This window comes from Callithrix jacchus, chromosome 6 (genome assembly GCF_049354715.1).
Source record: "Callithrix jacchus isolate 240 chromosome 6, calJac240_pri, whole genome shotgun sequence".
Lineage (NCBI taxonomy): Eukaryota > Metazoa > Chordata > Mammalia > Primates > Cebidae > Callithrix > Callithrix jacchus.
Window position 1 is genome coordinate 148874531 of NC_133507.1, and position 16136 is coordinate 148890666.

The 16136-nt window shown below is 38.7% G+C and overlaps 1 protein-coding gene and 1 long non-coding RNA gene across 11 annotated transcripts in view; one reads left to right on the forward strand and one right to left on the reverse strand.

Moving 5' to 3' along the window:
* Positions 1–16136, forward strand: part of COL4A3 (collagen type IV alpha 3 chain) — a 148241-nt gene that overhangs the window by 69310 nt on the left and 62795 nt on the right. For 3 of the 6 annotated variants that reach the window (XM_078328700.1, XM_008999616.5, XM_008999620.5), the window contains exons 2-9: positions 2250–2306; positions 4387–4476; positions 8476–8520; positions 9138–9182; positions 10175–10237; positions 11793–11846; positions 12680–12706; positions 13561–13638. In XM_078328700.1, the coding sequence (XP_078184826.1) occupies positions 2250–2306; positions 4387–4476; positions 8476–8520; positions 9138–9182; positions 10175–10237; positions 11793–11846; positions 12680–12706; positions 13561–13638 (459 nt within the window). Of the gene's footprint in view, positions 1–2249; positions 2307–2676; positions 4477–8475; positions 9042–9137; positions 9183–10174; positions 10238–11792; positions 11847–12679; positions 12707–13560; positions 13639–16136 lie in introns of all 6 variants that reach the window. The other 3 variants (XM_078328701.1, XM_078328702.1, XM_008999619.5) reach the window with 3 other exon arrangements.
* The window catches only part of LOC144576721 (uncharacterized), a 152494-nt gene that overhangs the window by 62965 nt on the left and 73393 nt on the right, over positions 1–16136 (reverse strand). For 2 of the 5 annotated variants that reach the window (XR_013519137.1, XR_013519139.1), the window contains 2 exons: positions 2193–2257; positions 65–891 (listed from right to left, as the gene is read on the reverse strand). The exons of 1 other annotated variant lie outside the window; for it this stretch is intronic. This is a non-coding gene — a long non-coding RNA (uncharacterized LOC144576721). Of the gene's footprint in view, positions 1–64; positions 892–2192; positions 2258–8983; positions 9209–16136 lie in introns of those variants that run through there. 2 more of the 5 variants (XR_013519133.1, XR_013519138.1) reach the window with 2 other exon arrangements.

Genomic DNA, 16136 nt, shown 5'->3' on the forward strand with positions numbered 1-16136 from the left:
TTCCTGAGTCACTTCACTTAAGACAATGGTCTCCAGTTCCATCCAGGTTGCCGTGAATGCCATCATTTCATTGTTTTTTCTTATTCTTTTTTGAGATGGAGTTCCACTCTTGTCGCCCAGGCTTGAGTGTAATGGCACAATCTTGGCTCATTGTAATCTTCGCCTACCAGGTTCAAGCAATTCTCTGGCTTCAGCTTCCCAAGTAGCTGGGATTACAGACACCTGCCAACCACACCTGGCTAATTTTTTATTTTTACCAGAGATGGGGTTTCACCATGGTCCCAGGCTGGCCTTGAACTCCTGAACTCAGGTGATCTGCCCGCCTCAGCCTCCCAAAATGCTGGGATTACAGGGGTGAGCCACCATGCCTAGCCTATTTCATTCCTTTTTATGGTTGAGTAGTATTACATGGTATATATGCCACATTGCCTTTGTCCACTTGTTAACTGATGGGCATTTGGGCTGGTTCCATACTTTTGTAATCTTGAATTGTGCTGTTATAAATAAGTGAGTGCAAGTGTGATTTTCACATGACTTCTTTTCCTCTGGGTAGACACCTAGTAGTTACTTCCTAGTCCTATAAATTGCAGTGTATATAAACATGATGCGTGTCAAATGATGAATGTCTCAAAATTACTATGCACTCCCCTCCTGGAATGACAGCACGGCCAGCCCAAGACTAAGGAAAGATATTCAATTAAAGATAGTTTTGTTTGTTTGGGTTTTTTTGTTTGCTTGTTTTGGTTGCATAAATAGAATTCTCCACCTTAGATCTAGCATTTCTTTTTTTATTTTCCCTACTAACCAGCCAGTATATCCCCTAGACTTGCCTGGCTTCTGTTATCAATATATTTTCTGGAGAAAGCAAATTAATTTTCAGTTAATATTAACCTGAAAAAAAATAAGCAAAGGATTAATGTATAACCATATAATATGTAGCACGTATGTCACTTTTTTTTTTTTTTTTTTTTTTGAGGCACAGTCTCGCTCTGTCACTCTGGCTAGAGTGCAATGGCATGATCTCGGCTCACTGCAACCTTCACCTCCCAGGTTCAAACAATTCTCCTGCCTCAGCCTCCTGAATAGCTGGGAGTACAGGAGCCCACCACCATGCCTGACTAATTTTTGTATTTTTTAGTAGAGATGGGGCTTCACCAGGTTGGTCAGGTTGGTCTCGAACTCCTGACCTCAAGTGACCTACCCGCCTCGGCCTCTCAAAGTGCTAGGACTATAGGTATAAGCCACTGTGCCTAGCCAAAACACGTTTTAAGTCTATTATTTGAAACTATTTCTTAATTTGTTCTTCTGCTGGCAGAAAAGTTTTGAAATTTTGATGTCCATTGGAGCTGGTATGTGCACAGGTGTGAGGGCTGGAGGGTAAGTATATCACAGTAACTAGTTAGGTAGGATAAGGCATGCCTCGCTCACAGCTAAATTTTTTTGTTTTGGTTTTGGTTTTATGAGAAAAAACATTCTGTTGCTCAAAATATTTGAGAATAAAAAAAAGAACATTCTGATATTAGCATTAATGAGTTAGTTTGCTTTCCTTAAAGATGCATAATGGGCATTGAAAGTCTTCTCAGTCTTAAACATTATTTCAGGCAAAGAAAACCTTAATATCACCTATAGAATATATTACATATTAATCTACAGAAATACATGTAAGGTTGGTGCAAAATTTATTGTGGTTTTTGCCACTGAAAGTAATGGCAACAAAAAGAAATGTCCAAGTAATGGCACCAACCAAATACATTGCATTCTACATACAAGGCACATATACATGTATACAGTATGCATATATACACATATACATATATGAACACTATGTAGAACCTAGGAATTTGCCACTATTTGACCACTTTCTACCTGTGACAGTAGCAATTTCTTATGATTCAATTAGATATTATTCTGAAAAAAAAGGATAGGTGACTTTGTTGTTCCATTAATAAATTATCAGGATGGTACAAAAGTAATTAAAAGTAATGGCAAAAACCATAATTACTTTGGTACCAACCAAATACTTAAAATTCCCGAGTACAATGCAAATAATGTACTCTTCTCCGACATTTCTGCCACATGCAACATATCCTCACTTTTCTGCTCTATTTCTATTGATCTATTGCTACAAGGCACCTGGCTCCTAATGGATAGTGTCCAATACTCAAAGAACAGAGAAATATATTTGCTTTTACCCTTTTGATTTGGATGTATGCAGCTGTTTCTAAACAAAACTCTTTCTCTCTTCTTAGGGCTGTATCTGTAAAGACAAAGGCCAGTGCTTCTGTGATGGAGCCAAAGGACAGAAGGTAAAAACAAAACCTAATACTGCTTCTTTACACTGTAAAACTCTAGTAACCCACCGTCTTCTTTCATCGGTAGCAGAAAGATCAACAGTATGTTGTTCTATTTCCCAAATCCAATTTTAGAGTAACTGTATATAAACATTAACCTTAAAAAAGAAAAAAAATCGCCGTCTAGGAAGCTTGTATATACACTGGCAATTAAATTATAACTCTCTTGGTCTGTAAAGAATAAGTAGCAAATGAGGGAGGAAAAGAAAGTTTATGACAAGCATCCATATGTATACACTATTTACAATGTTGCTAAACACCAGAGAAAAACTGAAAACGATTTGGTTCATTCACTTTGACAGAAAATAAACATTTAAATTTACAGATTTTTGTCCTGCAGCATTGGTTCAACATCGCCCCCTGGTGGAGAAATTCCACAGCAGCACACTGGTTGAGGCAAAATTCAGCAGAGGGAAGAAGCTCCATTGCAGAATTCAAGAAAAAAAGGAATGCCGTGAAATCTCATTAATTCGCTCCATTAACTTGCAATTTGTGATAATTAAGATAGAGGCAGAACTAAAGTTTTCTTCTTTGTTTACCAAGCCCTTTCTTCAGAGACACTAATTAATTGTTTAACAATACTGAAGGATGACTATTTTAAAATGTTTTAAGGACATATTTAAGTTCTTTATCTAAAATAATTTCTATATGATGTGTGTGCTACTTATACTTATTATTATACTTATTTACAATTATTTCATAATTCACATGTAGTTGGATTTAGGTTTTTTTCTTGAATCTATGAATGTCTTAGAAGTCAGGTTCCCATTGGGAAGCATGTTTTCTGGGATTCACCTTGCACTCAAGAAGCATTTATTGAGTTTCTACTACTTGCAAGATGCTATTCTAGGGTGTATGAAAGTAACTAAGTAGGGAGAGGGGTCTAGCACATTCTTTTATTTCTCTTCTTACTGAGTGTGTGTGCACACACACAATGTAAAATAGCTGACTTGTTCTTTTTTGTTTTAATTTGCCAATTGTGTCACTAAATTGACCCAATTGACCAAATCAGCCGGTGGCCTTTACTGTTGAAAAGTACAGTCGGCCCTCCTTATCCATGGGTTTCAAGTCCTCAGATTCAACCAATGGCATATTGAAAATACTTGGGGGGAAATAATAAAAAATAGCAATACAACAATAAAAAATAATACAAATTTTAAAATGCAGTATAACAACTATTTACAAAGCATTTGCATTGTATTAGGTATTATAAATCACCTAGAGATTTAAAGCAATATGGAAGCATGTGCTAGGTTATATGCAAATACTATGTCACTTGGTATAAGAATCCACAGGTTTTTGGATGGGGGAAGGTCCTGGAACCAATCCCCCATTGACATTGAGGGACAAACATAATTCCAAGATCCACAGCCGTGGGAAGACTGTTGGCAGAACCATGTCAAGCCTTGGGCTTAAAGTACTTTCACTCACTTTTGCTAGGTACTTTCCCCTAATATTATCTGACTCCTTCTAAAACATTACTGAGCTCAAACTCTTTTGGTTATGCCACCCTTGCTACCTCAATTGCATCTCCTACACAAATAGCAGATTAAATTACTAACTCCTGTGTAATCAAGAAAGGGCTGAGACTCCTAACCTGCCTGGTGGCGTTCTTTCAAGCTACATAATTAAGTATACTCTCCAAACACCTTCTTGCACCTGACCCTCACTGTCTCTCCATCACACAACAAACACTCCACTAACCTTGATATTTCTACCTGGGCTTTCCCTTGAATTTTTTATTCCTTCTCCCTTCAGCTCTACTCTACATAGCTCTACCATTTGGGGGAAATTAAAGTTTCTACAAGACCAAGGGCCACCACTTGCAAGCCTATAGACAACTGCTAACAACTGGTAGCTTTTTGGTTACCTATGTAGTCACTTCTGAGTGCTAATTATGGTTTTTTTAATCCAAAGAAAAAATATGCAGTCACATGAAGTCATAAACAAGAGAATATAATGGTTATTGGTGTGTTTATTATTTATTGTTGGATAGTAGCTCTTCTGTGCATTTCTCGTGTTTTGGTTTTAACAGGGGGAAAAAGGTTTTCCTGGACCCCCTGGTTCTCCTGGCCAGAAAGGATTCACAGGTCCTGAAGGCTTGCCTGGACCACAGGGACCCAAGGTATGTCATCCTGCAAGCGTGGAAAATCCCCAACCTACCCAGCCCTTTTCATGCCTACCCCCTGGGCTGTTGCAAACCTGGTGAGAATTCCACATCTTAGCCAACTACTAGGTGCATGGCAAATCCTGGTCTCAGAATTAGCTGGCCACATAGAACTGGATCCTGTTCCAAGACTTGCAAACGATCATCATTAGCTCCTAGTCTGTGGTTCAGATTCATCTCCCTCCCTAATCTACACAGTTTCTACATCTGCATCTGTTCCTACCTCTTTTCCTCCTACATTAGAGAATGAAAGCTCTTTTTGCTTCATTCAAGACCTGTCCAGCCACCTGTGCCTCCATCCTTGGGATTCCTTGTTCCACGAGGTGCCTCCTCTCTCTCCAGATATTACAGCTTTTCTTTGGTTATTGGCTTTTCTCTTTCAGTTCTTAAACATGCAAACATTTTCCCATGATAATACAAAACTTCCTCTTGATCTTTTAGGTCTTGTGACCAAGGGATTGCCATCTTCTCCCTGACTTTCCTTTGTCTGTCAAACTTCTTAAAAGAACATGCTGCCTATAGTTCATCAGCTATTCAGTCCTCAGTGATAATTTGCTGTCTACCACCTCTCCTCTGAAAACACCCCAGCAAAGATCACCAATGACCTTCAGGAGGCCAGTGCCAATACATAGTTTGGTATCTTAATCTGACCCGAACCCCTCTGCTCAGTTTCAAATTATGTGGATCTCTCTCCACTCCTTGAAACACTTGTCTGTCTTTCTGTATTTCTCCTACCTCCCCATCTCTTTTCCTTCTGGTCCCTTAAACATCCAGAGTCTATGACCCTTCCCACTCTTCACACATTCTTACCCTAAAGTCTGTGATACAGCAAAGAGCTTTGTTGAAATAAATACCCAAGAGGATTTACTAAATAACTGCATAACCACTGGATTTGCTGAGTACTCTTTCCCACTGTGGACATTAGCTAGACTTAAGCCTGGCTTCTCACGCACCCATACATTCATTCCCCTGACTACTGGCCTCCAGCAAGCTATAAACCAACTAATGAGCTATGAACAATAATTATAATTGATCTATACAGGGTCTTTTAAAAACTTCATAATATATTAGTATATGTATTAGAGGCCGGGCACAGTGGCTCATGCCTGTAATCCCAGCGCTCTGGGAGGCAGAGACAGGAGGATCATGTGAGCCCAGGAGTTTGAGGCCAGCCTAGGCAATGTAAGGAGATTCAGTTTCTAAAAAAAAATACAAAAATCAGCCGGGTGTGGTGGCACATGCCTATGGCCTCAGCTACTCAGGAGGCTGAGGTGGAAGGATTGCTTGAGACCTGGAGGTAGAGGCTGCAGTGAGCCATGATCATGCTATTGCACTCCAGCCTGGGCAACAGAGCAAGACTCTGTCAAAAAAAAAAAATATATATGAGCATAATGTATGGAATATGTAAATAATAAAGCCACAGCCAACCTACTGCGTATGAACTCTGTGTTTAGTATTGAGCCATCAATTTCTTTCTGGATCTCATTTCCTCCTCACATCAATCCCACAAATCATGACTATGGTGACTTATAACAGTTCCCATAATTACCTCCACTACCTGGATGAGAAAACTAACACAGAGCATTGGAGTAATTCTTCCTGGGTCATGCAGCCCACAGGGAGCAAAATAAGAGTTCAAGCCTAGTTTTACATCATGTGTGGGGTTGCGCTCACACCAAACAATTCTCCAACTCTCTGGATACCAACTGGGTACCCAACAATTCAATTATGACATTAAATACCTGGGGTTAGTGCAGATCCCATATGGTAAGGGCTCAGTCCCACAGAACTGTCCCCACTTCAGGAACAGTCATAAGTAGTGGGTCCTCAGTTACCCATAATTCTGTCCAACTTGACTACAGATAAATCATGGGTTCCCATGGCCTCCTCCTCCGGTATAATTTGCTAAAGAGCCTCATAGAACTCATGGGAACATTTATCAGTTTACGAACAAGAGATGAAGAGATACATCAGAGGAGGTCCAGAGGATCTCAAGTCCAGGAGCTTCTGTCACCATGGAGTTAAGGTGCACCACCTCCTGGAACGTGGATGTTCGCCCACCCAGAAGCTCTCTGAATGCCGTGCTTTAGGGATTCTTAAGGAGCTGTCATCATTTGAGCAGGATCAACTATAAACTCAATCTCCAGCTCTCCTTTTTTCACTGAAGTGTGGCTGGAGCTGAAAGTTTCAAGCTTCGAATCATGGCTCAGTCTTTCTGATGACCAGCCCCCATCTGGGAGCCCACAAAGAGTTGCCACTTAAGAACAAAAGACACTTCTATCACCCAGGATATTCCAAGGAATTTAGAAGCTCTGGGTCAAGAACTGAGGTCAAACATCAAATATTAGAACAAAAGATGATCTTTACACTCCTATCACTCAGAATATTAGAAGGGTTTTGGGAGCTCTGTGTCATGAACCAAAGTCATAGAACAAATATGTATTTCTTATGTCACATACATGACACCAGAATCAAACTATTGAAACCAAAGAAACTAAATCTGCACCCACAGCTTACAAGTAAAAACCCAAGAGTTTGCTGTTTTCCAGTAATTCTGCCATTTCCCTGTCTACCATATTCATGTATGTGTTCTCTTTGTCCATTTCTCCTTCTTCTCATCCTTATTTTGAAAAGGTCATTCAGAGTCTGGGCAGAAACTGAACACTGACTTCCTCTAGGGTAGGGACTCAGGTTTTCCTCCAGTTCCACTGATAGGACGAGTTTGCCACTTCAACCCTGGACTTAGATCAGCCTAATGCCATTCCTTTCTTTAAAAAAATTGCTTTCTACACCCTACTCTGCTTGATTCTCTTCAGCATTTCTTTAGAGATGCTACAATTCATTAAAATAGTCGTAAACCCACGGTGCTTAGTATGAGTTACATGAGTGCAGGCAGTCCATAAAATTAATCCAGAAAACCTGAGTGCCCTGTTGCCACAGATTCATATTTTAAGGCTTATAACCCTTCCAGATATCTATTAATAGCTACAAAGGCAGACAATTAGAGGATATTAAAACCTGACCAAAAAGATGTCTTAGATTTACAACATTTCTTGGTTTTAAATGTTTTCTACATGAAAAAAATTTAAAGTAGGAAAGTAAAACCTTTTGAGTAGAATCCTGTAGAGAAGGGGAATGGCTTGAACACAGTCACACACTCCAGAATTCCACCTCAGATGGGAGGGACTGGCTTTGGCCTTGACAGTGCAATCTCAGAGGATTCTGTAACAACCCTTTTCTCAAACAATAATAATAATAATAGTAAAAGAAAACATACTGAAACTCTCTGGAATGATGAAAATGGCTTTTGGACAATGAAACTTTCACACCACATGGCCTAGCTGAAACAGTCTCCATTTAAGGTTATTCTCCAAGAAATAGGGCCTCGAGACTGAATGCATTGCATGCCCAAAGCAAGCTTCTCTCTGGTTCAGGCAGTTCTTGCTTGGCTATTTATTTCCTTGTGCATGTCAGGCACGCTTTGTTAATACAGTGTTTCTTGTGCACAGAAATGCGGCTGCCATTCTCATCCACCATTGTAATTGTCCATTCATTTTTAGCAGACCCCAGCAGCTGTGTGGCTAATTGGCACTTCGCAGCAGCACGTCGCAGACTTTAATGTGTACAAGAATCATGTTAAAAAGGCAGATTCTGGATCAATAGTCTGGGGGGTGAGGCAGATCTAAGATTCTACATTTCTCATGAGTTTCCAGGTAATGCTAAGGCTGCAGGCCCCAAGCCCCACTTTGAGTAGCAAGGGTTTGAATGAATTTTTGTCCTTTCTGATAAACAGTTTAGCTCCAATGAAATAAACAAGCAATAGAATCTTATTAACAATGAAATAATCACAAGAGCAAAACAGCTTGGCATGTGAATAAGACTGGGTTTAATGTATAGATTTCTTAGTACCAAATAATTTTCAGAGTGTTTACTTTTTCTTTTTTCACTTGGATCCAGGGTTCTCCAGGACTTCCAGGACTCACTGGTGCCAAAGGTGTAAGGGTTAGTAGTCCAACCAGTCCATCCTGATCGTTTGATGAATTCGTTCTTCTTTTTAAAAGGTCAGCTTTGCACCGTAGGAGTTACACAAATGTCAGGAAGGAGTACAGTGCATATGGCTCCATAGATGAAGGTGAAGAACAGGTAAAACTCATCCATAATGATAGACGTCAAAAGAGTGGTTAGCACATTAGGGCAAGTGTTAAGCCAACCAAGAAAGGGCATGAGGAACCTCTGCAGCGATAGAGAAGCTCTGTGTCTGATGGGATGATGGTGTACAAAAGTGCACATAGGTCAACATTCGTTAAGCTGTTCAGTAAAGCTGTTCTCAGAAGATTGGAGCACTTTATTGTATGCATATCGTACTTTAGGAATCTATCCCCAAAGCCAGAAATAATCTTAATGATATCTTTTTAACAATTACATAAATGTGAGATGTACAAAAGTTTAAACCTTTTGTGTTTGTTTTCCCAATCGTTTCGAGCCATTCCCAGTTATAGTTTCAGAAAAAGATCATTGCAATGGTAAATACACTTATGTTTATAGGTTAAAGATGTTTAAAGTTTTGTTGTTGTTGTTTGTTCTTTTTGCCACTCCCTCCTTTTTTTTTCTGTCTTCAGGGAATAACTGGATTGCCAGGATTTTCCGGTTCTCCTGGACTTCCAGTAAGTAATAGGAAAAATCTGTATAGCTAGAAAATTTAAACATAAGCTCGTTTCAATAAAGAAGTTAAAACAGTTGAACAAGGAAATGTGTTCTAATACATAAAGAAAATAGCACCTTATGATGGTATATGATATTAGTGTGTGGATTTATATGACATATAAGTCAAAATGTACTTCCTGAAATACAAGCAAGATAGAATGGGATAGGATGGGATGGTACAAGATGGGTTGGGATGGGATAGGATGGAATAGGATAAGACAGTTAGTAAATTATACAGTAAGTCAGCCCTCCATATCCATGGATTCCATATCCATGGATTCTACCAATCAACTGTAGATCAAAAATTTGTTTTAAATAATAATAAAAGTTGTATAAACTTAAAAACCATTACAGTATAAGAGCTATTTACATAGCATTCACACTGTTATTAGGTATTATAAGTAATCTAGAGATGATTTTAAGTATACAGGAGAATTATGTATAGGTTATGTGCAAATACGATATCATTTTATATAAGAGATTTGAGTATCTGTGGATTTTGGTATCCATGGGGGTCCTGGAACTAATCCCCACTGGTACTGAAGCAAACTATATATTACAAGCTGATAGGATAGGATAGGATAGAATGAAATGATTGTATTTAATAGCATAGAATAATAAAATAGTTTCATCTGTGCACACTTTCCTCTTCTTTTTCTCTTCCTTTCTCCCCAGCTTAATACAGTGTGTTAAGGGACTTTATTTTATGGATAAAAGGCTTTTGCTTTATCTGAAATATCCACATCTCACTTGATAAGTCTTCATTTTAATCATTCTGTTTAGTTTGTTGTTACTGAAATTATATACAAAACCACAATGTAAGTAATTACTACCCAACCATATAAACAATCATTTATATTTCAAGAGCTATTTAAATCGGTCCGTCTTTTCCCTTGGGTTCGGTGCTGTTTCTTGGGATGACCCTCCTCATTGAGATTTGTTCTTCTTCCAGGGCACCCCAGGCAATACTGGACCATACGGACTTACTGGTATACCAGGATGCAATGGTTCTAAGGTATGTACTTTTCACACAGAAGTTGATTAATAAACAAATTCACAAGAAAAAAACAATCGCATCAAAAAATAGGCAAAGGATATGAACAGACACTTTTCAAAAGAAGACATTTATGCAGCCAACAAACATATGAAAAAAGCTCATCATCACTGGTCTTTAGAGAAATGCAAATCAAAACCACATCAAGATACCATCTCACGCTAGTTAGAATGGCGATCATTAAAAAATCAGGAGACAACAGATGCTAGAGAGATGTGGAGAAATAGGAACGTTTTTACACTGTTGGTGGGAGTGCAAATTAGTTCAACCATTGTGGAAGACAGTGTGGCGATTTCTCAATGATCTCAAACTAGAAATACCATTTGACCCAGCAATCCCATTGCTGGGTATATACCCAAAGGATTATAAAACATTCAATTATAAAGACACATACAAACGTATGTTTATTGTGGCACTGTTTACAAAAGCAAAGACCTGGAACCAACCCAAATGCCCATCAATGATAAACTGGATAAAGAAATTGTGGCACATATACACCATGGAATACTATGCAGCCATAAAAATGGATGAGTTCATGTCCTTTGCAGGGACATGGATGAAGCTGGAAACCATCATTCTCAGCAAACAGACACAAGAACAGAAAACCAAACACCACATGTTCTCACTCATAAGGGGGTGTTGAACAATGAGAACACACAGATACAGGGAGGAGAACATCGCACACTGGGGCCTGTTGTGGGGTTGGGGAGCTAGGTGAGGGATAGTAGCGGGTAGAAGGATTGGGGAAGGATAACATTAGGAGAAATACCTAATGTAGATGATGGGGGAATGGATGCAGCAAACCACCATGACACTTGTATACCTATGTAACAAACCTGCATGATCTGCACATGTACCCCAGAACTTAAAGTATAATTTTTTAAAAATGATTTGCTGAATGACTGAATCAAGGTGAAGTGGCAATGAAAGGCAGACAGGCTTTCCTTGAAACATTCCTTTAGGCCATAACCAACAGTAAGATTTGGAGCCAGGAAACTTCCCCTTTTCTTTATCCATATTCCTTACTAATTGTCTTTTAAGAAAAGTTCTCCCATAGAAAGAAAACTGGGAGCTCAACTGGTTGTTTTCATGTGAGGTTGTGGACATAAATCAGAAACCAAAGCACTGAGTGCAGAATTCGTTTTGGGGAAGGAGTGACTGAGCTTTTCAGTGTTCACTCACCTCCTTTTGTTTTTGAACGGAGCTCTCCTTTTCTCCAGAATGGTGGCCATGAATGAACTAATTACTCAAGTTTGAAGGAAACAGCAATTAAAAAGTTCTTGGCACAATTAGACTTTGCCATTTATGCACAATTTGAGAAACAGTATTCTAATCCTGTTTTTAATTAAGATAATGGTTTTTTGGTCTTCAGCCTCATGACCCAGTAGCCATAAGGAATTCGGATTACTTTGTCTAGATTTACCATTGCAAGGTTGGAAGCGAGAAACAGGAAAAATATCTGAATAGGCTATTCTAGAACAACTAAGAATAATGACAAACTTTGTATGTCTTTTAGGGTGAGCAGGGGTTTCCAGGACTCCCAGGGACACCAGGCTACCCAGGGATCCTGGTAGGTTTGCATTTCTAATTTCCCATCAAAGACATAAAGTATAAATAAAAGTGAACTACTCCACATGGCCAAAAACACAAATCTGTCATTATGGTAGCACAGTCTGGGAAAGCCAATAGTAGACATTCAACTAATCATTAGGGAATGGATGAATACATGCATTATGAGTGTAAGTTTAGTGACTGAGACTTTATTTTGCTTTTGAGACACCCAAATGGATGCACGGCAGGCACTTGGATTCTTTCAGAGAAGAGGTCTCAGCTGGTGGTGACTCAAGGAGTCAGAGTGAGGAGAAAGTGGGCTTAAAACGGAGACTTAACTCTAGCAGTAATGTTGAGATCAAGAAGAATGAGCCTGCAAAAGAGGAGTGGCCCTGGTGGTAGAAAGAAAACCAGCAGGGGTGTATTATGGAGGCCCAGGAAAGATCTATTGTAGTAGAAAGGAGTGGCAGACAGCTGCTGGATGCTGCTGCAAAGTCCAATCAGAGGTGGACTGACATATTGACACTGGTTTTAGTAACATCAATATCATGTCTGACCTTAGCAATGGACAATTCCATGGTAGGATGGAGCAGGGGGCAGAGGAATAAGTGGGAAATGAACAAAATGGGAAGTTTGCAGGTGAGACGAGAGAGAGACAGGACAATATGGTAGGAGGTAAAAGACTCAGGGGAGACTTTGATTTGTAAGCCTGTAGAAGGTGTATGGTGGGGAGGGGATGCACAATAGCAGAGAGGGCACAGTAGACCAAGTGGGAGTGTGTGCATTTGATTTTCTTCTAGTTGTTGTGCATTTGATTTTCTTCTAGTTGTTCACAGGCTGCTTTTTTCCTAGGGTGCTGCTGGTTTGAAAGGGCAAAAGGTAAGTCATTTGTGGACTACTGTGGTTGAAAATCTCTAACTGTACATATAAAAAGGACTTCTATTAAATAAAGAAACTTAAGTCATTACAAATAGGATTTCATAATCCAGACCTTAATCATTCAGAATCAATAATAATGAGGACATGATATTTATTCCTATTCAACAGCTCCTTCTGGCTCTTGTCATAATGAGTCTTAAATATATAGGTTTTGTATCATTCTTTAAGAAAGCAGAGTCTAGAAGAGAACTGACCTCATGCTCAGGGCCCCACATTCTAGAGCCAGAATTGCCACTAGGTTGGGTGTCTTGGGAAATGATTTATTACCTCTACATCTTTCTTCTTTCCACTGTAATCTTCTTCTCTTTTTGAGATGGAGTCTTGCTCTGTCACCCAGGCTAGAGTGCAGTGGTGCATTTTCATCTCACTGCAAACTCTGCCTCCTGGATTCAAGCGATTTTTCTGTCTCAGCCTCCCAAGTAACTGGGATTACAGGTGCATGCCACCATGTCTGGCTAATTTTGTATTTTTAGTAGAGATGGGGTTTCGCCATGTTGGTCAGGCTGGTCTTGAACTCCTAACCTTGGGTGATTGCCTATGTTGGTCTCCCAAAGTGCTGGGATTACAGGCGTGAGCCACTGCACCCAGCCCACTGTAAATTTTTGATTGTAGAAAATATAAAAATGCTTTGAATTCTTCATAATGGAATAAACTATAAAATCCTAAATCATTTCTCTAAGTATGTATCTCCAAAAGGACTTTTATCTTTGAAGAAATATGACCTTGAATAAGCATTTAAAGGGGTTCTGAAAATATAACATTGATGATGTGTGATGAACTTCTTCGTTTTTAAGGGTGCTCCTGCTAAAGGAGAAGATACAGAACTTGATGCAAAAGGTGATCCCGGGTTGCCAGGGGCTCCAGGACCGCAGGTACAGCACTTCCAAGAAGATCCCTATTATTCTCAGTTTTTCACTCTCTTTCTCTCTTTTCACCTCTTTCCTCCATCTCTCTTTTCCCCCAAAGGTCCCTCTCACTGTCTTAAAACAATGTTAAATATAAACTCCTATTTATTCTATTTACATGTCTGGCCTCATTTCATTCTAAAGCTTTCACTCTATTCTGGAAAACTACATGATGCTGATATACAAAGATGATTTTAGTATGTTTTTTGTTTTCTTCACTCTCAGTCACCAAGCTTGCCTGAATCTCACAGGAATAGTTATGTTCCACTTAATTTGTATTTGTTGAAAATAAGGATAGATTTGTATCACATATTGAATACCATTTAAAACTGTAATGTTAAATAACAGCCTATTTTTAAATTTGCATAATGGTAAATAAGAGGTTTTGATTTAAGTGCAATTCTCTCCAGTTAAAGTCTTTGCTTTTCTGATTTATACGTATGTAGCCTGAGTGCGATCCAAAAGGGATAGATACAAAGAGACACAACTGCCTTTGGGGCTGTGGGTTTTACTTTGTGATTCAAAAAGACCCTTTCTAGACCTAAACCACAAGTGTGAAGCAAGTGTTAACTGTCAGGTTATAGTTATATATAACCAGAATTAATTTGTTTTATATATATATATATATATATATTTTTTTTTTTTTTTTTTTTTTTTTTCTGAGACGGAATCTGGCTCTATCACCGAGGCTGGAGTGCAGATGGAGCAATCTTGGGTCACTGCAACCTCTGCCTCCCAGATTCTTTTTTTTTTTTTTTTTAATTTATTTATTTATTTTGAAAGGAAAAAAAAGGAGAGAAGGAGAGGAAGAAAGAGGAAGAAAAAGAGGGAGAGAAAACAGGAATGTTGCTTTATTCTAAAAATGGGTATTAATAATGGCCGATCAATATTTTGTGTATTTAAAGTGGAGAGCTCTATAAATATTTATTAAGTTTACTTGTTCCGGATCTGAGTTCAAGTCCTGGATATCCTTATTAATCTTCTGTCTCGTTGAATCTAAATCCCTTTATGGGTCTTATGTATCTGGGTGTTAGGATCGTTAGCTCTTATTGTTGCATTGATCCTTTTACCACTGTATCTTTGTTGCTTTGAAATCTATTTTATCAAATGCGAGAATTGCAACTCCTGCTTTTTTGTTTATTTATTTATTTTTGCTCTCCATTTGGTTGGTAAATTTTTCTCCAACCCTTTGTTTTGAGTCTTTGTGTATCTTTGGATATAAAATGGGTCTGGATATAGCATACCGTTGGGTTTTGGCTGTATCTTTTGATTGGGGGGTTTAGTCGATTTAAATTTAGACTTACTGCCATTTGATGTTAACTGGCTATTTTATCCATTCATTGATGTAAATTCTTCTTTATGTTGATGCTCTTTACTTTTTGGTATATTTTTAGAAAGGCTAATACTGGTTGTTCCTTTCTATGTGTAATGCTTCTTTCAGAAATTCTTGTAAAGCAGGCCTGGTGGTAATAAAATCTCTGAGTACTTGCTTGTTCATAAAAGATTTTATTTTTCCTTCAATTGTGAAGCTTAGTTTGGCAGAATATGAGATTCTAGGCTGAAAGTTCTGTTCTTTAAGTATGTTGAATATTGGCCCCCACTCTCTTCTGGCTTGTAGGGTTTCCGCTGAGAGATCTGCTGTAAGTCTAATAGGTTTCCCTTTGTGGGTAACCTGACCTTTCTCTCTGGCTGCCCTTAGTATTTTCTCCTTTGTTTCAACCCTGGTAAATCTAAAGATTATGTTCTTTGGGGTTGCTCTTCTTGAGGAATATCTTTGTGGTGTTCTCTGTATTACCTGGGATTGAATAGTGTCCTGCTTTGCTAGATTGGGAAAATTTTCCTGGATAATATCCTGAAGAGTATTTTCCAGCTTGGATTCATTCTCTCTGTCACATTCAGGTACACCTATCAAACGTATATTAGGTCTTTTCACATAGTCCCATATTTCTTGGAGACTTTGCACATTCCTTTTTATCCTTTTTCTCTATTCTTGTCTTCTCGTTTTATTTCATTAAGTTGGTCTTCAACCTCTGATATCCTTTCTTCTGCTTGATCAATTCAGCTATTCAAACTTGGGCATATTTCACTAAGTTCTCGTGCTGTGTTTTTCAACTCCGTTAGTTCATTTATATTCCTCTCTATATTGTCTATTCTTGTTAGCATTTCATCAAACCTTTTTTCAAAGTTCTTAGTTTCTTTACATTGGGTTAGAACAAGTTCTTTTAACTCCCAGAAGTTTCTTATCATCCACCTTCTGAAGCCTACTTCAGATAATGGAACACAGTCCTTTTCCATCAGGGCTTGTTCCATTGCTGATGAGGAACTGCAATCCCCTGTGGAGGGAGAGGGGTTCTGATTGTGGGTATTCTCGGCCTTTTTAGGCTGGTTTCTTCCCTTTATTATAAATTTATCCATAAGTCATCTTTACAATTACTGCCTTTCTAATTAGGTTTCTGAGTGGACGT